At 31.4% G+C, this 22621-nt stretch overlaps 1 protein-coding gene across 1 annotated transcript in view; it reads left to right on the forward strand.

The window, feature by feature from the left end:
• LOC129229616 (N6-adenosine-methyltransferase non-catalytic subunit-like) overlaps positions 1 to 22339 on the forward strand; it is a 35905-nt gene extending 13566 nt beyond the window's left edge. The window contains exons 6-10 of the mRNA XM_054863962.1: positions 318 to 408; positions 2032 to 2170; positions 14384 to 14476; positions 20088 to 20204; positions 21759 to 22339. Coding sequence (XP_054719937.1) covers positions 318 to 408; positions 2032 to 2170; positions 14384 to 14476; positions 20088 to 20204; positions 21759 to 22232 — 914 coding nt within the window. The 3' untranslated portion in view covers positions 22233 to 22339. The remainder of the gene's footprint in view (positions 1 to 317; positions 409 to 2031; positions 2171 to 14383; positions 14477 to 20087; positions 20205 to 21758) is intronic.
• The last annotated feature ends 282 nt before the right edge of the window (positions 22340 to 22621 follow it).

A 22621-nucleotide genomic window follows, 5' to 3' on the forward strand; every position in this document is an offset into this window, starting at 1 on the left:
TATTCATCAAAGCTTGGAACATAACTTTATTTATTTGTGAACTAATTCAAACAAATACCACGCCTTGCTTTCTTATAATTTTATTTCTTAGATTATCTTGATTACAATTATGAAAACCACTTTTTCCCCTCACTCTTATCAATATTTAAAAAATACTTTTTCTCATATTTTTATGAATAATTTGAATATGTAAAAATGAAGCTTAAAAAGAATATGTGTCTTATTTTTGTTTCTAAGTTTTAAAATTTTATCATTATTAATAAAAAAAAATCATTATTCTCTTTAGTGTACCTAAAATTTATTTTGCATTTAATTAGGACTTGCTGATCGTTTTGAAGAATATCCGAAATTAAAAGAGCTTATTAGGTTAAAAGACGATCTCATAGCTAAAACTGCTACACCACCCATGTAAGTTTATGCTATATTAACATGAAAATTGACAAGTAAAATTTTGTATTTATTCAGTTATGTACGAATTTTTCAAGCTAACCAACAAAAGCCGTTTAAATTTTTTTATTCACATTGAATTTTCATTAGAAAAGTTATTTTCAGGCTCAAAAACTTGCTTTCTGATGCTTAGAGCCAAGGCCCTTGTCAGTTTGGTAGCCTGGACCCTTTCCGCCTTAAAACTTGCTTCTATTACTACATGGGCCTCCCTGAGTGGTGGGCCCTTGGTTGCTGACTTGGCTGAGATACCCTCTCATTGACCCTGTTTTTTTTTTTTATTCAACAGTATTGTATTTATCATTATTGTTTGAAATATAGAATTTATGACATATATTTTTTATAAAAATAAAGGGACAATATTTCATTGTTATTATCAAAATGAGTCAATTGTGAGGTACATTCAGAGATCACATAACCCAAATTTGCCCCCGAGTCTTGAGATCCTTTTGGCTTAGAGGTAAAGTACTGGGTTACCACCATAAAAGTGTGTGGATCAAACCCCGCCATGGACACATCGCTCACTCTGATGTCCACATATTGGTGACAAGGATTTGATGTCCACATCCGTACGTCACATCAATCACCTGCACAAATCCTGATAATTTCGTGACTAACCTTTTTTTTTTTTTTTTTTTCATATTTCAATATTTCCCATTACCACTGAATCTAGAAGAAAAAAAAATCACTTTTGGTTTATTATTATTTATTTATTTTATGATTTTTTTATTTTTCTTTTAAGTTAGGATTTAAACTGAGAAAGAAGCATTCTATGTTGTTGAGATCAAAGAAAAAAAGTTCATTTGATAGCACACTCTGGTGGGTTCTTTCAGATAATATATTCAGTTATTTGTATTTAGTTGTTTTAGCTGTATGGTGGGGAAAAATACTGCAAGATGTCGTTCATTTAATAGAGATAATCACGTGGAAATAACTCACTGCAGTTGTAATTTGTTTGTTTTAGGTAAAATATTTTGCTATCCTCACTTATGTTTGCTTTCAAGACTGATTTTCCAAAATATTTTGGTGTGTTTATTGATGTTCAGCAAATTTTACCAAAAACTGATAGTTACTTATTTTTCTCTCTTTCTAAATTAAATTCTTCTATTTGTTCAAAGCTTTATAACAATGAAGTAACGATATGAAAAAGAAACATGAAATTTGTAATTGGAATTATAAAGGGAAGGGGGGTCATAGCATTCCTTAAAATTTAAAGATGAGGTTCTGTTTGAGAGGGTTTTTGAGCTCTTTGAGTGGGAGGGAGATATAGTGGTTGGCCAGAAGCTTAAATATATTTATTAAAACATTTCGAATTTAATTCAACAAAGGTCTGCTTATATGACAACTTTTGCTGTTACTTGGTTTTTTCTATGTTCTCAGCATAAAGTGTTAATGCTTTTGTTAAATTACTCAAAATGAATAATTCAAAAATTGTCTACTTTAGACTTGCTTTTCTGCAAAACATTTCCTTGTCTTAATTTATTTTCGATAATTATAAATATTTTCCTAAGTAATAATTAATTTCATACATTATTTCAGCTCACATAATTAGGCAAAAACATGCTTATATTTTTGTTGTTATCTTAGGTACTTAAAATGTGACCTTGAAGCTTTTGACTTTCGAGAATTACATTGTAAGTTTGATGTCATACTTGTTGAAGCACCTTTAGAGGAATACCAAAGAACCTACGGTATGACGAACATGAAATTCTGGACTTGGGAAGAGGTAAATAAACTCTTAAAATTCAGCACAATAGTTTCTTTCTAGTCCTGTTTAAGTTTTAAAGATCTTTTTATTTTTGAATAATAGACCTATCAAATGCCAGACTGTAATATCTATTGGCCTGACCTGTGTCATTTATCTTCTATAAAGAGATTTAAAAAATAAAGAGTAAAAGTTGAAAAATTTAAAAAAAAAGGACAAAGATGTAATTGATTATAAATCTTAGTTATTATCATATTGTTAATTTATTGTTTTTGGTCAAATTAATATTGTCAATTAACATTATGCAGTCACGGCACTGAGGGGGGGGGGTCCGCCTCAGATGTCACCAGTCTGGGGTGTGACACCCTAAGTGAAATTGCAAGTTTTTGAAAAATATGAAGCTAAATTGCATTTTTAAGACTACAAATTTGAAAATTTTATCTGGGGGGGGAAGACCCCCGGACCTCCCACTTTTATTTGTTTCTTTTACATTAGCCCACTTTAAATTTCGTTACAACACAAATGTAGCTTTTGATTCTGAAACTTGCATCAATTTCATGTTTTTATGTTTACATATTTTTTTTCCCTTTTGCTTCTGTAGGGGTGGGGGTGGGGGTGACACTACAAATTGCCGTCCCGGGTGTCCCCATTGCTAGGCACGCCACTGCATTATGTAAAGAGGGTTTTTTTTCTGTTTTCATTTCATTGTCGTTATACCTTTGAGCTTTACTAATTTATTTCACTTAGATCCTATTAATATTCATTTAGTTTCTGTTCTTTTGGACAGTTATTTGTTTTATTGTGTGGTTGTTTTGTTTGTGTTAACTTTTACTAAATTATAACAATTTGATATCATCAATAATTGTTTATTTTTTGCTTCACTTTTGTCGATGGAAATGAATTGCGATATTGCTAGCTGTTGCATTGCTAGGCATATCCTATTAATATTTAATTTATTGGAGCTTTGTGTTTTGTTTAGTCTCAGTCATTTACTTTGATTTTATTAGTAGAAACTAAGTGTTTGACCAAGAAATTTTGATTCTCATGCATACTTTATATTCATAGAAATTGAGCTTGAAAGTGATGAATCCATGGATCAAAACGTATAGATGATGGAATCCCATTGTACATTCGATTGGGCCTCCCTGTTGGTGACGAGTCAAGCTATAGTACAAAATATTGACAGTCTAGATTTTTCAAAATAAAGCGAAAATTTATCAATCTTCCAAGCACTTTTGATGGTCAAATACTTTGAGTTGAATATAGACCATTGGCTTAAGTTTGGAGCAATTAACCTAGTTGGCCCTGCCCAGGGGCGGCATTTCAGCATTTCGTTTGGGGGGTCGAGTTTCTTGAACATGAAATTCCTCAGTACGGTATAAAATAAATATTGGTAAACAGGAAGAAATAATAAAATGGTTTTAATGTTAAGAATAATTAAGTTTGTTAAGAACAATCAAAATTTTTGCGACCAAAGCTTTAAATTTATTTTGTAACAAGTTATCTCAAAAATATATCGGTACTAGTTTTTATTTTTTAGTAAAGTTTTAGTCTGCTATTCTTGGGGTCAGGAACAACAGAAAATTTTGTAACTATACTTAATGAATATCCAGTGTTTTGCCTCATTTCCACTATAGCTAAAGATGAAGGTCTTGCTTGCCACATTGCGCTTCGAAAGTAATTCTCTAACCACCTGAGACACAAAAGTCATCTTTAAAATGACTGACCAGATTGAAACAGACAAAAAACAATGGAAGCAAGAAAGTTATGTTAAAAAACACACTTCCGCACTTCCTTCAGATTTCTCTCTTTAAAATAACCAAGAAAGCTTTTTAAATTGGGCTGGTGTTTGTTTTGCTTCATTAAAAAGTATAGTCGTAATTCACAAAACAATTCCTCTTCCCTCATGCTATAAATTTTTCTCATTGGTGCTGTGGCACAGAGAAAGTGGGGGGCGTGAAAACACCCCCCCCCCCAGAGCCATTGGTTTTAACATAAACGCAAATTCTAATGCAGTAGTTTATGCATATGAAAGGGCTGTTTTGATCAAAAAAATCCCCTTCAGAAGGTATTTTTCATCAAAAACTCCCCTTCAGAAGGTAATTTTCATCAAAAACTCCCCTTCAGAAGGTAATTTTCATCAGAAAATCCCCTTCAGAAGGTATTTTTCACCAAATCCCCCCTCCAGAAGGTATTTTTGATCAAAAACCCCTTCCAGAAGGAATTTATGGCTGCGCTAGTGTATAAGTGTAATATTTTCTTTCTCGTTTTCTATAACCAACTTACATAATATTGAACTTAAGACCAAAGATAAATGTATCTCATCAAATCCTGCTTCAATTTCTTGAGAAACTGAATTGATTGTTTTATTCAAAATATTAATTTAATATTTTGACTGCAACTTCATGTGAGTTGTGTCACCTCTTCTGCATTGGCATTCAGTAAAAATTGTTATAGAAAGCTCTGTCACAAAGTTCCACACTTGGTTCAAGTATGCATTAGTGCGAAAATTACTAAGAGTTTCAATTGTCAATCGAATAATTGAGATTGAAATTTTTAAAGAGCTTCAAGATATATTTGTTGATATGAAGCTATTTTTGATGTGGGATGTTTTTCAAAAATAGCATATCTTTACAAAACGTTTCTATGAAAGCATATTATAATATATCAAGTTGCTAAAATGTGTTTCTAGTACAGGGAATTAAAATACTTACTATCTAAACATTAAATTATAATATGAGTATTAAATTTATGTAAAATGACACGGAGTTTAAGTGTAAAAATGGCGCAGTCTCAACACAGTACGGGCATTTCATACAAGATGCACCATCATAACATAGATTACACAATTTTGAAATATTTAATCCGTATGAAGAGATTACTTTAGTTAAGGCAAACCATTATTCTCTATCAGTTTTTTTCTGTTCTAAAAATGCAGGCAAATGATTTTCTAAGTTATCTAAATTGAATTTATCCATTTTTTTATTATTCTCAGTGAAAAATTTTGGGGGTGCAACCGCCCCCTCTTGACCCCCCTATTTACCGCCCCTGGCCCTGCCCCTACATTTTGATCTTTATATTTTTAAGTGCCTTGGAAACAGGCAGAAAATTTTGCAAATCTTTGATGGTGAAACACACCATGCATTTGTTTTGGGAAGGAGAAATTTCTCTTGCAATCTTTATGATCAATCATATTTGATTTCATTCGTGCATTCTACTGATTTTCGCTACAATAGCTTAAATGAGGGCTGAGGGGGCGCTGCTTTAGGGGCATTAACATGAGAAAATGAAAAAGATGATGTATCTGTAAAATGAAGGGGGGAAAAATCTTATGATTACGCTACATAACTTCACATGTGTTCAGTGGCGGATACAGGGGGTTAAGGGGGCTATAGCCCCCCCCCCTGACATCATAACTTACACTAGATAGAATCAAAATTTTAGAGATTTTTAATACTGCAATACATTTGTGAATTTAAGTATGCGTTACATTTAAGTATAATTACTATACATAGTGGCATATTACTAGAAGAGGGGGGAGGGGGCTCGACGACAGTAGTCCCTCCCATTTGGTTAAAACTTAAAACAGATTAAATTGTGATCTTGGAAGAAATAGTTTTGTTCTGCAATCGTTTTTTTTTTTTTTTTTTTTTGTTTTTTTTTTTTTTTTTTTTTTTTTGAAATCTGCAAGTTATTACTTTCAAATTAAACTTGCCATATACATTTAATTTAGTTCCCTGGTTAAAGTGGCTATACCTCCCCCCCTCCCTCCATGAGGTCAGAAATAACTCTAAACAAAATTGAAATTTCAAAGATTTCAAATACTTCAATGCTTTTGCAAATTTAAGTATGCATTATATTTTAAAAAATATATACACTGTGGTATATTAATGGTGGAAGGGAGGGGGTAAAGGAACTGTAGCTCTTTCTTCCATTCGGTCAAAACTTACAACAGATTACAGGGTGATTTGCAATAGCATTCCTGATACTGTCAAGGTTCTTTAATCTGAAGTTATTAGTTTCAAATTAACAGTCATATTTTTTTACTTTGTTCTCAGGCAAACAAGGCTTTAGCCCCCCCTTCCCCTATGAGTCGAAACTTGCACTGGAGGAAATTGAATTTTCAGATTTAAAATACTGCAATACTTTTACAAAGAGAGCCTAAAACTTTTTTTACGCCTCTAATTTCGTAAAATTTTGTTGGGTGAGCCCCTGATTCCCCTCATGTCATCAAAGATTACTTAAAATTAAATTTTTAGTACACTATTTTCGAATATTTCTGGAGAATTTTTTACCCCCAATTTACATAATCTTCAACCCTTTTTTGGACAAACATAGAGTGAAATTTTATTTTGGCGTTTCAATTTCAAACTACTTCTGGTGTGAAACTTCTCCTATTTATATTTATTGTTGCCTAAGTGAGCTTTAAAATATGTTTTTAGGACGGAGAAGGGCTCCCGAATCTCCTTCCCTTAACAATACCATATAAAAAGCTTAATAGTCCTGTTCTAGCTTTATGTATCGTCATATGTGGAAACTTTATTGGGAAAGCTCTCAAACACTCTCTGTTCCTTTAACGTGACTAAAAAAAGATTCATTTTTAGGCCTGCAAGCTTGAAACATTTCCTTTGGAGACAACCCATTCCATCAAAATATGAATTGTGTTTTCAGAGCTTCAATATCAAAAAATTTCAGAAGACAGATTCTATCTTTTATGGTAATATTAGGAAAAGAGTGAGTGGTTGGAGATCTTCTTCAGAACTTTTACGAAATCGAAGTATTTAAAATGCACTTCAGGCTCTTTGGATGATGCTAGAAGATGGGGTGGGGTATATTGTGTCTTTGAAATTTCAATTTCCAAAATTAGCCGAAGAAGATACATAAATTCTTCTCTACCCACTTTATGTCTTTAAACGCAGCCAAAAATTGCGCTTCTAAGACTTCAACTTTGCTAAATTTCTGGAGGGTTCTGCCGAGCACCTCCCATTTATATCAGCACAGATGGATTTAAATTTCGTTTTAAAAATTCCTTAGGAGGATCCCCAAACCTTTTTTTTTTCACATACAACCTAAAAATGACTTCTTGAAAGAGATTTCGGGAGAGAAGGAGGCCCATAGAGTCGAGAGGAGGCAGTGGTCCTATTTCCTCTATCTTTCCCAAACCTAAACCGTAAGTCACGTCTTTGCGACCTCGTTTTCAAAAAATTCCGGAATAAAGACTTGACATCACTTTTGTGGTGTTAGGAGATCCGTTAACGTTGACGAAAAAGAGGTATAGTTGAGTTTTTTTCAAACTTGAGAGTCAAAAAACTTCCAGAGACAGCCCGTAAACTTTTTCTATTTCCCAAACAAAACATCACCAAGGACAGCCTTTTGAAGACTTAGTTGTTAAAATATTTTCATAGAGACCCTCCAAAACTTCCTATTTCGTAAACTTAACCAAACATTGACTAACTTTCATATTGTTTAAACAGTCAGTCCCTCCAAGAGCGATGCTTCTCCCCCCCCCCCCCCCCTCCCCCGCAACATTGAGAGTACCTGTAACAACGACGAAAAAGACCCTCTAAAGCAGTGACTCCCCACTTGGACCGAGGTTAACCCCCCCCCCCCCTTTGCTTGAGTTCCACATTCGTCACTGCACCTGTTGAATATTGGATGTCTTTTTAACAATTCAAAAAAAAAAAATGTGTGCTCACATACGCACATTCAAAGTAATACTTCATAAATTCATATATTTTGACACTTATAAAAATATATTAAACATATAGTTTGGTACTTTCAAATGTGAGGAATGTCGATGCTTTTATTAGCATCATGTGTTCAAAGTCTTAAGGTATATGTTGTACTGTTTTGTTACAAATTATGTTTCAAATACCTACAATAACATTTTGAGAGAAAAAAAAGCTGCAGGTAAGACGCTGAGTTTTTAGGAAACTTCAATAATAATTCTTTTTTTTTTGAAAAATAAGAAGTAATAAATAAGTTTGAAAAATATTATTTTCAGAAAAATAGTATAAAAAGCATTTTTTGTAATAGTTTTTAAAAACTTTGGAGGGATTTGAACCCTGAAAACTCACCCCTTGAATATAGTTATGGTCAAGAATAAAATTTTCTTATTTATTTCCTTGTAAAATATTTAGTAATGAATCTAATGACTTAACTTACTATAGAATGATACAATGAGCTATTTTTTAAAAGTGAGAGCATAACTTTAATAAAATAACCTTTAGTCAGCTGCAATATCCAATTGAAAACTCCAAGCTAAAAATAAGTTCCAGGGTTCTTTTTGCAAAAGTAACTTTCACCATCATAAACAGAATACTCAAGGTATCAACTGTATTGGCACAGCCTTGCAACATTGCAAGTATCCAAAGAACAGAACTGGAAAACAGCAACTGAAAACATATGAATCTGTGCCCTAAGTTATAAATTTCGCCCCCCCCCCCCATCAATGAAATCTGTATCCCCCCTCCCCAGAGAGCAACAGTGCATATTTGTAACGTTATTAAGTATTAGTGCTAGTTTTTTTTTTCTTTTTTCTTCTTCATTTTCTTAGACCAGTGGTTGCCTTAAGGACATGCCCCCCCCTCCCCCCCCCCATCAATGAAATCTGTATCCCCCCTCCCCAGAGAGCAACAGTGCATATTTGTAACGTTATTAAGTATTAGTGCTAGTTTTTTTTTTCTTTTTTCTTCTTCATTTTCTTAGGCCAGTGGTTGCCTTAAGGACATGCCCCCCTGCTTCCCCCCGCACTGCTGGTCTGCGAGTACGCAGTTCCGGGCCTGTATGAATCACTGTTCAAACTTAAATTTCCATAGGTGTTTTTTCAATAAACATAGTTGACCTGTTTTTCAATATAAAGCAGATGTTACTAATAATTATGAGTTACACTGAATCCTATTATTTGGTTATTAAAAAAAATAATAAATAAATGCACAAGTTTCCCATAACGAGGTATCATGGTTCATACACTTAAAAAGCCTTCAAAACTTTGAAATGAAACATTTTATTTTCAAGTGCTTGTAAAAAAACATTAAAATTTCTCTTCAGCCCTTGAATTTATTAAAATGATAAATTTATAATTTGATTTTGTTAGTATTTTCAAAAATGCAATTAAAAAAAAGAAACCTGAATTTTTTTGGAAACTTTTTTTTTTTTTATTTTATTTTTTGAATTATTTGCGTTGAATTTAGTGCTTTTAAGGAATTGATTTATTTAAGACTACCTCTTTCTGAATCTTTACTATTAATAACTCATTTAAGAAAATTATTGTTTTTGAAAACTTGTCAATGTCCTGCTTGTGCTTTGCTAAAACTTGCATGCAGCATTTGAGGATTTAGTCCTTTTGAATTTTTTAAAAAGTTGGAAGCTATTTTGACGTATGCTACCTTAAATCCGCATATTAAAAACAATGCAATAGGTGCCAAACTTTTTGCAGGCGTTAAAGACTGAAAAATCATAGCTTGTATAAAGCAAGCAAACATTGGGGAAATATTTCATATGTTTCCTGATAGCACCATTAGAGCAAAATTTTAAACTGAACTTGGAAATTACTTTTGAGGTATTTTTACTACATTAGTGTTCATTTTTTTAATAGTACACTTTAATTGTTATTTTAGGTCAGTGATAGTGTGTATGAACCATATTGAGCACTGTCAAGGATTGGTTTTGAAGCTTTTATAATGCCGTGTAAAAGGATTTGTTTAATGATAAAACATTAAAGTGAACTGAAACTAAAGCAGCATTATTATTTTACTATTGCAAAAAGAATTATGCTTGTAAATAATCCTAACTTATCCTTAAAAAAGCTCATTTTCTCCTTGAAAAGACCTTAAATACTCCTTGAAAATAATTTTCAATTTTTTGTTAATTAAATGTCTCATTTAATTCACCCATGTTTGCCATTCTAAAGCTGGTGAATCCAAAGGTAAAATTTTTTGGTCTTTTTTTTTTTTTTTTTTAATTTTTTTTTCTTAAATGTGACAGATTACGACACAACTGGATAAAAGCTTAAAAAGATAAAGTGACTGGGAATGAGTCAAATCTGAGTACAGTTCAGATAAATTACCTTTTTAATTTAATTTTTATTAGCCTACTTTCCCAGTAAAAGTCAGAAAAAGAAGAAAAAAGCATGAAAGAAGGCTTAATGCATCTTAAAAATATCGCAAAAAACAAAAAAAGTCAAAAATAAATAAAATAATTAAATAAATATTGAAAAATTAAAAATTGGAAAGTAGGGTATTGAGATGGGGGAAAATGTCTGTCGTCTGTCTGTCCCCCCCCTAATAACTTTTTAATGAATAGTCCGATTCAAACAAACTTTTTTTTGTTCGAAAGATCTCGGCGAGGACACCTCATTCCCATATTTCACTTTTTGATTTGGACTATTTTTTGTTCAATTTTGAACAGTTCAAAAAAACTTAACATTAGCGCCTACAGGGGAATTCAAGGCAATTCCGAACTGTGAGGCGAATTTGCTTCAAACAAACTTTGTAGGAAAAAGCTTTTGATGAAAAACTTGTATATAAAATATCTTTTTGATTTGAACAATTTTCCGTTCAATTTTGAACTGTTCAAATCCCTTAACGTTAGCGCCTACGGGGAAACTGAAAGTCAATGTAGATTCCGTACTTGAAGGCGGATTTTTTTTCAAACAAATTTTGTTGGAAATAGCTCTTGACGCCAAACTCCAGACTTCGACTCCGAGAATTTAGGGGCACTTGACCCGACTCCTATGCCCGACAATTAATTGGACTCCGACTCCCCGACTTGACTCTAAATTCGTAGCTTTGGCAAAAATTTATACACGGAGGACAAATGACTGACTCCGATTCTTAGATATTCGACTCTGACTCCTTTACCCCAAAATGAGATTGACTCCGACTCCACAGCTATGATTTTGACTGTGAAATAATTATTGTTGATCTGACTTGTTTTTATTTTTACACTAAAGTTTTAATTTAGGTATTCAGTTTTCGGCGAATAAACTCGCAGTCATTTATGTTTCTACGTAAAGATATGCGCAGACGATTTTTTTTTTTTTTTTTTGACAATGAAAATTATTTCTTTAAGTTGAAATTTTATTGTTCTTATTTATTTTGGTAAGTGCATTAATTCATTAAAAAAATTGTTTTTGGCAACAGGGGAAAAAGAAACAATTTTTTTTTTTTTGATATGATGTATTTATTTTAATGAGCTTATTAATTTTAAATATTATTTTTTCGTTTTGAAAGCTGTTAAAGATTTTTTTAATATAAAAAAGTGTATTAGCTGCTTTGTTTAAAAGTTGCTGCTATTTTTTTTTTTAAGCATTTAATTTTTTTAGATGAGTGAGGAATATATTTTATTCCTAGAAATCAGCTTAAAGTATTTTTAAAATATGTTTGAAAAAATTTGCGATTTTAGCTATTTTTGAGAATATTGATCAGGTACTAGAAAGTAGTATGGGTATAAGGGAAAGTAGGCTCATCTAGTTCTAGACAGAACTTCTTGTTATTTTTACGCTAAAGTTTTAATTTAGGTATTCAGTTTTCGGCGAAGAAACTCGAAGTCATTTATGTTTCTACATAAGGATATGCGCAGACGATTTTTTTTTTTTTTTTTTTGACAATGAAAATTATTTCTTTAAGTTGACATTTTATTGTTTTTATTTATTTTGGTAAGAGCATGGCAACAGGGGAAAAAGAAACGTTTTTTTTTTTTTTTGACAATATGTATTTATTTTAATGAGCTTATTAATTTTAATTATTATTTTTTCGTTTTGAAGGCTGTTAAATATTTTTAATGGAAAAAAGTGTATTAGCTGCTTTGTTTAAAAGTTGCTGCAATTTTTTTTTTACACATTTAATTTTTTTAGATGAGTGAGGAATATTTTATTCCTAGAAATCAGCTTAAAGTATTTTAAAAATATGTTTGAAAAAATTTGCGATTTTAGCTATTTTTGAGAATATTGATCAGGTACAGTGAAACCTCCCTTAACGGACACTCCCGAATAACGGACACCTCTAATTAACGGACATTTTTGCAAGTCCCAGTCCCTCTATATAGGCCATTCCATGTAATTCACTCTGAATAACGGACACTCCGAATAACGGACAGTTATTTCACAAAAAATTTCCCTTGCGATCGTAGCACTTCCGGTTTTTTATTTTTTTTTTCACAGAATATCTTAGTAACTGCTTGCCTTACAAAGCTTTTCATCCTCCACAACTGATATTCCACCACCCCCCTCCCCCGTCATTTCCTTATCACTGTTTCTTGGAATTAAAAGGGTAACTATTCAAAAGTTAAGATAAAAAGAGGAAACTGGGCACTTTTTCTAACTGGGGCTCTCAGGATAAGCAATTGAGCAGACCCGTGCCGGTAGTAGTCGGCTTTATGGCACCTTGGTTTCGTTGGGTTGTTTAATTTTTAGACATGAAAAAGATTTGCCCATATTCAAGGCCATATTGCCAACTGTCAATCATGCAATAGTGATACTCGAGATAAAATAAATAAATTAACCATAAAAAGTGTGCGGGGGGAGGGGGGGTTGCTCCGCCGAATCGCAGCGGTTGGTAATGCAAAAAAGAGATGTCAAACTGTTTTAATTGATTACTTTAATTGATTAAACACTTTTTAAGACAAGCGTGTGCTGTCAGTATACCTTTATAAAGATAAATCAGACTAATTACACTTGACGTAAAATGTAGTAAACCTTTCTCAATTGTTTCGCTTGTGTTCTACAAAGGGAATAACAGCCCATTTTGAAAAAGATAAATTAAATAGTTCCTCCTAATAGCGGACACCTCCCAATAACGGACAAAACTTCTAGTCCCTTGACTGTCCGCTATTCGGAGGTTTCACTGTACTAGAAAGTAGTATGGGTATACGGGAAAGTAGGCTCGTCTAGTTCTAGACAGAACTTCTTGTTTTTATTATATGATTATGTTGAAGAGAACTACTACTCATTAGTCATTATAGCTGCCAACTAGAGGTGCAACATCGATGGCAAAACATTGATGTTAGAAATCAAAACATCGATGGTATTGATACATTGATGTTTCCAAACATCAATGTTTTAAAACATACATCTTTTTATCAATGTATAACATATATTTTTGAGTATACTACACTAATTTAAACAATACAAAAGAATACGTATTCGACGAATACATTGAATATACTGAATCTCAAACCATGAATATAATTTCATAAGAATAAATTCGCAACATCTTGGTATTATAGTAGGACAAAAATCGATAATTAGACAAGCACTGATTAATACAACCTAGTTATAGTAATACTGAAATATTTTCAAACTGAATGAAACTAAAAGTAAATTTACATCAAAAAAGAATCTAAGAAAAAAATGTATCATAGCACTTACCGTCAGTTGAATGATGAGAAAAAGTTGTGTTAATTATTTTAAAAATATAAAATTAATCCTAACCAGGCCCGACTCTTGGGATTGGGGATCTGTGCCACCGCCTAGGACGACAGAGTTTAGAGGCGGCCAATTTCATAATGGCAAAATGTAAAGTACTCTAATTTCGTACTCTAAAAACCAGCAAGTGTGCATAAGAATATTTTTACATGACTATGTGTTTTTCTTTTTTCAATACAATGCTACAGTACTATATGTAGCTTTATATTTTTTGTTTTAGAAATACAATTTACATAGATAATAAGCTTTGATTTATTATGTATAAACTTCCTTATTCAATCTTTGTTTTTTTTTTTTTTTTCACTTTAACACAAAATTTGGTGCACACCCTTATTTGAGTTTTCTATCTTGAGAATTCTTACAACTTTCACTTCTTAGTGTGTGCCGAAAAAATTCCTTGCACTAAAAACTAGCAAATATGTGCAAGTGTAAGTAATAAATAAATACTTATGTGCCAAGGAATAACAGGAAATATCCAGCGTTGTTTAGCACAAATAAACAGATTACATGTGTTTCGGGGTTTCAAGGAACCCCTTTTTCAGTTCAAAGGTGTGAGCTTCTAGATGTAATGTCTTTACATCTAGAAGCCCACACCTTTGAATTGGAAAAGGGGTTCCTTGAAACCCAGAAACACGTGTATTCTGTAATCTGTTTATTTGTGCTAAACAACGTTGGATATTTCCTGTTATGTGCAAGTGTATTTTTACATAACTATGTTTTTTTTTAAACACAATACTATGTTTTTTTTTAATGCAATACTATAATACGATATGTAGTTTTATTTTTATTATTGTTGTGATTTTTTTAAGATTATGAAGCTTGAAATTGAGGAAGTAGCTGCACCTCGCTCTTTTATTTTTTTATGGTGTGGATCATCAGATGGACTTGATTTAGGACGTCAGGTATAGCACCATTTTCTCGTGCTATCATGTTGCTGAATATGTTATTGTTTTGAATACTTATATTGCTTTCTAATGTTTCATTACTAAGTTTCAATTAAAAATTTTAAATTGCAAATTAATAAAAATAAATGTATTGTTCTTTTTTATTTAAACAAGTCTTAATCTAGAATCTTATAATTTCATTTAGAATTTTTTTATTAGAATTTAATATTAAAAAATATATGGTTATTTTATCTGAAGAAATATTAATATTTGTACACTACAAGTGTTATGAGTTTTTATTGATAAGGATCAACTAAATTGTGGTGTACATCTTTTAAATTTTCATTGTCAATGGCATTTATATCAAGAATCTAAAATATACTTCTGATAGGTAAGCATTATCGGTAAATTTTAACAAAAAAGAGTGTTCTACATCATGGGTGACATGTGCCAAATATAAAACCAAAATTTCATATTTCAAAGCTTTTGGTCTAGCTTTAATACTTGAAAGACTGAAAATTGCCATGCGCTAAAGAAATGGAGAGGGCCACAATGACTCTTTGTATTATTAAATGTAATTCCCTTTTTTAAAAATTCCTGCGTGATACCACATGCTTGATATATTCCCTCTAAAGTTTGAATAAAAATAGACCATGGTAATGTACTGCAATTTCATTTATACACCTAAAAATGTAAAACTTTTCTCTTTCCAGCAGCTATCGTACCTGTTGGATGTTTTTTTTTATTTTTATTTTATTTATTTACTTTTATTTATTTATTATGCCTTACTCTGACAATTAGCTTCTGTGAGAGTCTCATATAAAAATATCATGAGAAATTTTTTCCCTTGTAAATTGCATTAAAATGGTCCAAGTTTTTTCATCAACACAGATTTTTCTGAGGTACATCAACAGACTTTATCTGTTGAAGCAAAGATAGAACTGTTGCCATAATGAACCATTGCTATGACTTTACATGCACTCAGTATTAACGTTAAACTTCCCGGCAACAGAACATTGCTCATTAACTATGACGGTGAAAGAAGTTTTTGCCATTGGAAAAAGTAAAAATTTCCTTTATTAGTGATGTTGAGATAGGATTTTTTTTTTTAACTTATTTACTAGTGTTTTAATTTTTAAATGAAGTAGCACCAAATTTAGATCATAGTTTATAATTTGCATCTCAAAAGATAAATTGTAATCAAATTTTTCTTCTCCAAAAGTAAAATTTGAAATTGATTTAGTGTATGCTCATTGTTGCAGTGCATATCTTAATATATAAAAATCTTCTGTGCGGACGTTTGTCACTATAAGGCTTTTAAACGGATGGACCGATTTTGATCAAATGTTTTGTGTGTAATTAAGTTGTGGCAAGCATGGTTTCGAAGCGCGATGGATCGAATCGGAAACGTTTTTGTTAATTAATTAATTAATTTAAACATTAGATGGTTATATCTCCCAAATGATTAATATTTATTTTAACCTATTGTTGAGCAAGAATTGAAATAAATATTTAATTCGTTGCCAAAGGACAATAAGAAAGCCAGCTCTGCTTTTTGTAATGAAATTTCCTACTGTGATATGTCAATGGATAATAGATAAAACGTAAAGAGAGAGAGTGAAGCCTACATTTCTTGAAAGCAACGATTTTAGGTTCCGTGATATATTTCAAAGTAAAGTACTGGAAGGGTCACGCAAAACGTGTGTTCTGTCATCGTAGTTGAACCATGTGACCGGATCAGTGTTTCAGGTTTTCCTAACCAAATGATCAGAAAGTACCTAGCAACATTTGTTTCTCGACTCAAATCCATCTGAGTTTTGACCCCGATGTCAACAATACTTTAAGGATTATCAAACTAATCAGTACATTATTAAAGGAAAAGATGATGGAATTTAAAGATGAAACAAATTTTATTTTTGTTCAGATAATTTACAACAGGGTAGATCTGTACACAAAAGATCAGTGCAGTGGAAAATCGGGGACATTTCGATAATTGGGAATGTGGCGCGGTTGTCTCATTTTTGGCGTTAATAACTTTATTTTGGTAACCCTGCTGATTTATAGTATCCCTATGTAAATAGATGTTTCCGCTCTCTTTGTTTAGTTTTGCAACGAAAAATACCTCTCGCGCAGGCGCTGGAGCCAAAAATGGACGCCAATGAAAAAAGATCGCCAGATTCCCAATTATCGAAATATCCCCGGAAGATCTTTATCTTTTTAAAGAACAAATTAGGCAATATATGAAGTTTTAAAAGTTTTCGTTCAAAAGATCGGACTGCTAATCGGTCGGAGTTGGCTTAGATCACTGATCGGCTGAATTACAGTAACGTGGTGGCTTGGCGACTTTGGCTATAAACAATAGAGTTGCATGATCATTTGTTTACATTTTAAAGCTACTGTTAATGCAATTTATTGTATTTTTTGTTTATTTGGCAAAATATTTCAAATTGCAAAGAATTGCTTTTCGTTTATTAAAGGTTTTTAGTCATTGTAGTTGAAGAATGTGTTTATTTTACAACGGGAGTGGGGGGAGGGATGAGTGATTTTCGTCCCTTATTCAGAGAACTGTTTTTACCTTTATAATTTTTTTAAACGATATCCTTTCGATTGTTTCATTCTTTTTCATGTGGGGGATGTTGCAGCGGGATTTCCCGTTTGTTCTAGATGGGTAGTTAGTTTTTTACACTTAATTTTTGAGGATGCTTTTTATCATTTGAGTATGGCTGAAGGAACAAACCATCAAGTACGGGGGGAAAATAGTTAATAAAACAACTGCTCAGTGGGCATTAGATAAATCAAGTTGTATTAAATATACGCATTCTGACACAAAGCAGCTTAAATCATTTTCTTCTCATTTATTTTTTTCAAAAAAAAAAATTGTTCAAACACTTGATAGTTTATTGAAATTTTTTAACTTTTCAATTTACAAAGTTTGAACAGAACAACGACTGTCGGGTCCTCTAGTTTAAAATATATTTAGATATTTACACTGCAATCTTAGTATTGAATAACTCAAAGTTTATTTTTATTGCTATCTTTTATTTAGAATTATGAGTAATTAAACATCCGTGTATTTTTTCTCACGTAAATGTATATATTTTTAAAGCTTGATACAGGAAATATATATATATATATATTTTCTTGTTTAAGAATTTGAAACAAGTACTAGAGTAATGGCACCAGTAACAGACATGCTGAGGACATCGCTCTAAGGTTAACTTAATTTTCTGAGCCTTTTAATGTATTTAGAGTTCTGAAACTATTTTTCTCTCATGCAACTACACCTCATCTAACGTTCGGCTGCTTCTGGATCCCCTGAATTAGTTAATTCTATTTTTATTTGCTCTATTTCGAAAAAAGGTCTGAACTCCAGTAACAGACACCGAAAATTCTGATGATACCCAGTGGCAGATAGGATGAGTAATGGGCAGAATTCTCCTTTTCTCTTCAAAATGTGCAAAAGTTCTTTATTTTTAGATCTAAAACCTTTATTAAATTCAAATGACCATGAAACATGGGCAGACCTCGTGTTGGCTGTTCATAACTTTCCACTAGAGACGTACCGAGTAGCACTTTGGCCGAGTACCGAGTACTCGGCCGAGTTACTAAGTACCAATCATGTTTTAAGAAGAGCCACTGACACACACACATGTGATGAATTTTCAACTTATTGCAATAGTGTCCTTGTCCATATAATAGTTTTTAAAACTAAATTCCTGCTCAAATTTAATTAAGCATTATTTAAAAAATTTTGTTTATACGTCAAAAATTTTACAAAAAAATATTTTTTAAATTAAAAGTAAATGAATAAAAGGTATGATTAATCAAGTTGGAATTAAAACGAATTATATTATAGTTCTAGTCCGCCAAACATAAATAATTTTTTAAAGCAAATAAAACAAATGTGCAGGAACACTACAGACATGTGTTTCTGCGTTACAAGGAATGTCTTTTTCAGTGCATAAAATGTGAGCTAAAGAATGTAAAAACATTCAACAAAAAATTCCGACTTTTGTCGGATGCCTTTAAATACAGGAGCTCACATTTTGTGCATCGAAAAAGGAATGTAATGCCAAAACACATGTCTGCACTGTGCTTTTAGTATTGTTTTATTTCCTTTTATTTTTTAAGCAAAGGTATTTTTATATTTCTTATAACTAATTTTTGTTTGTAGCAAAAATCCATTTTTAATATAAAAATTCCATATTTTCTATACTTACCTTTTTTGCACAATTTTTAAAAAAGAAGTTTTATTAACTTTGGGGACATGTAAATGAAGATTTATTTCATTAAAGCATTACAAACTTCATTATTCTCAAAATTTAAATTTGACTTGTAAATTTGAATTGTAAATGATTGCAGAATATTATATATGCTTGCACTTTTTTTATAAATTTTAATATCTGTCTTGGACAATTTTGCAACTACTCAGTATTGGCCGAGTATCTGATAAAAATTTGACCGAACACCGAGTACTCGGCAAATTGGCCGAGTAGGCCGAGTACCGAGTAGTTACCGAGTACTCGGTACGTCTCTACCTTCCACCACTGCCTTGTAAATACCAACTGGCTCATAAAATTCACTGTAATAACACTAGATGGTTGCACCGTATTCATGGGTCGCAGCAGCATCGATTTTACCCGCCAAAATTTCTTATTATTTAAATCCAAACTTACAACTGTCTGGTACTGGACCCTTGTCTGTTACAGGTGCCGTTACCCTATTGCTGCAAGAAATGTTCAGTTATGTTTGATGGGTGATCTGTCAAACTTCGATTAAACTTATGTATTACCCATTAAAGTTAAAAATGTTTTTAATATTTATTCAATTTCTAAGCCATTAGTAATAGTACATGAAAAGAACAAGAATACAGAATGTAATTACAAAATAATTTGGTGTTGTGATTCAAAAATAAAATTTTATGTAATATAAGGTAAAAGAAAATTATAAAAGACAATTTCAAAATAGCTGAATAAAAAAAGTATTACTTAAGTGGTAAAAGATAATAATGTAATGCATATAAAATTATGTATTTTTCCTTGATTTAAGTATTACGATTAAAATAGAAATTATAATCTATACTGTAAACTTTGAAAACAAAATGTTTTATGGAATGAAGTAATTAAGTTATTGAAATATAATCACTTTTAAACTGAAGTATACTACTTTTATTCTTGACTAGAACTTTTCTAATGACATATTTTACTATTTATAGACGGGATAGGACATTATCGTTTTACTAAATAAAGTGTTTTAAAAATAATTAAAATGCTTGCAGTACATCTTTAATGCCGATTAGGTTTAATAAGCAATATATGATGCTTTTAATGTGTGATATTTTGACTTTAATTGGAACTTATAAATCAATATTCAGCAGCCAAATCAATTGAATACTCCGTTATTTTACAAACCACTGCATTGCATCACCAAAAGGCACAATAAAATATGCAATGTCAACTTTTAGTATTTAATACAAAATGAAAATCAGGTAAATTTCTTGGAGTGAACAAAATGTTGATTTCAAATGTGTCTGCCTTATATCTGATAAATATCTTGCTTAATTGAAGAAAATTATTTCATCCATTTTGTTAAACTCAAATGTTTAAATTTTTATGCATTCTTTTTCTAGTGCTTAAGAAAATGGGGTTTTCGGAGATGTGAAGATATTTGTTGGATTAAAACTAACATAAAAAATCCTGGTCATTCAAAAAACTTAGAGCCTAGAGCTATTTGTCAAAGAACAAAGGTAATGTGTCTGTTCCAACAATTTTCTAAATAATTCCTTTTCACATCTTTCAATATATATATATATATATATATATATATATATATATATATATATATATATATATATATATATATATATAGTTTTCTGTTATTCTTTAAGAACTCTCAAGTTAATCGCCTAGCCTAGAGTTTGGCAGCATTTTTTTTTTCTTTTTTTTTGATGCATTCACATGATAAATATTTCATGAAGAAAGGCTGTAACATAAATATTAATAAAACTAAACTATGTTTTCTTGATAATGGCTCTGAATTCAACTAACAAATTGTCCTTTTAACATTTTCAGGGCCAAATCAAACAGTAATAACTTTTTTAAGGGGGTGGGGGGCAGAGGTTAGCATGTGTTTTCATGAAATAAGTTTGTGTTAAGTTTTCATAGAAAACACTTTTCTGGATATTTTGCTTCAATTATAAAAATGATACTACTGTGAAATCCAGTTACAGTGATCTTCAAGGTACCACAAATTGTGTTCACTGTAATGGATTTCAAGCTATTTAATAGAAATTAAATCAGGGCTCAAAATTTATTTTATTGAAACCGATATTTCGTTGTATTGGTATTTATTGTAGTGAGATTTTACTGTAGTAACAATAATAACAGCAAGCTGCAAATGAAACTGAAGGTTTTACAAGAGTTAAACCTCTTTAAAAAAAACACAAATGGGCCTTTTAAATCAATACACCTTAACCGTATTTTGTCTTAACCAAAAAACAATGAGTAGTGTTACTTGTAAATACAGTGGAACGGGGATCGCAAATGTATTTCGTCTTAGATTTAAAGGTTTTAATTTGTTTTAATCGCGTTGGTATTAACAAGGTTTTTCTGCATAACACAGTTTGGATTTCTCATTTGCATGAAAACATGAAAGCTATTTAGAAAAAAAAAGAGTTAACTAAAATATCTGACTAGATTTGTTTGTAAAACTTCTTGCTACACCATCAGCTTTTACTTTAACCGAAAACTTAATAAGCTTGAAGCTCAAGAAGTATGCACTCAAAATAGGGTCATTATTTTATAACATATTATGCATTCAATGTAAAATTTTCAGTGATCCAATTTATTTATATTGTGCAGTCAGTATTTAGGATGGTCATAAAGGCTTTCTTCATTTAAAAAAAATAATTGAACAATAGCTAATAAAATATTTTTAAGTTTACTGATGAAACAATTTTAATTAATACTTTACAAATGTCTTTTATAATATATTCAAACAAGAATATGCTTAAGAAATAGAGAAATATTTTGCAAAAAAAGTTAAAGAAAAAGGATTGATCAATGATCAATCCCACAAATTTGCTTATTACAAAAAACAATATAACTAAGTTTAGCATATGCTTAGCTATTGTTATTTTAATTAAATTGGGTTTTAATATTAGGTTAATTTTTGTATAATGACTAATCCATGAAAAAATTTTATGACTACCTTGTAGCATAACACATGAAATAAAATCATGTTGCTGTGATTCAATAAATAAATTTGAACTTATTTATATTTTTAAAATGTTATTTTACAGGAGCATTGCTTAATGGGCATAAAAGGTACCGTTAGAAGAAGTACTGATGGGGATTTCATTCACGCAAATATTGATATTGATCTTATAATATCAGAAGAACCAGAGTACGGGAGCATTGCCAAGCCAGAAGAAATCTTCCACATCATTGAACACTTTTGTCTTGGTAGACGTCGTTTGCATGTCTTTGGCAGGGATGTCACAGTTCGACCTGGTTGGCTGACCATTGGACCTGCTCTCACAAACAGCAATTTTAACGTTGAAACATATAATTCCTATTTCAATAAGGGTGCTGAAGATTACCTGACGGGCTGTACTGAGCGAATCGAAGCCCTTCGCCCTAAATCTCCTCCATTGAAATCTAAAGGAGGTGGAGGTGTAGGGACTTCTAATCGAGGAGCCAATTCTCGCGGTGGAAGCAATCGTTCGAAGAATTTTGGTGGACGTGGTAGAGGATCACATAGAGGAAGACAATGAAAGAGAAAGACAATTTTAAGTCAGCAAACAAAAAAGTATTTTATGATTTTTAAGTATTTTTGTGCTGTAGTTACTTGAAAAATAAAATTTTTTAATCTTTCACTTGATTTTGTATTTTGTAATTTATATTTAACTAGTGGTTCCCAACTTGGCTCTGCTTATGGTAAAAATTTAAATGAAGTAAAATTTTTATTCTGTTAAGAGGCAGTTTTTAGGCAGGTCAGATACATACCAATATTGATTTTGCAGAAAATTTTACAGTTGTTTCTACAAATGCTTACAGAAGATAGGTATTTTTTCTTTTCATCCAAAAAAAACTTTTATTTTACCCGCCAAAATTCTGGAAGTTGGTCCTGACTAAGTGATTTTCTCAAATCAACAATTTTCAT

Source organism: Uloborus diversus, chromosome 9 (genome assembly GCF_026930045.1).
Source record: "Uloborus diversus isolate 005 chromosome 9, Udiv.v.3.1, whole genome shotgun sequence".
Taxonomy (NCBI): domain Eukaryota; kingdom Metazoa; phylum Arthropoda; class Arachnida; order Araneae; family Uloboridae; genus Uloborus; species Uloborus diversus.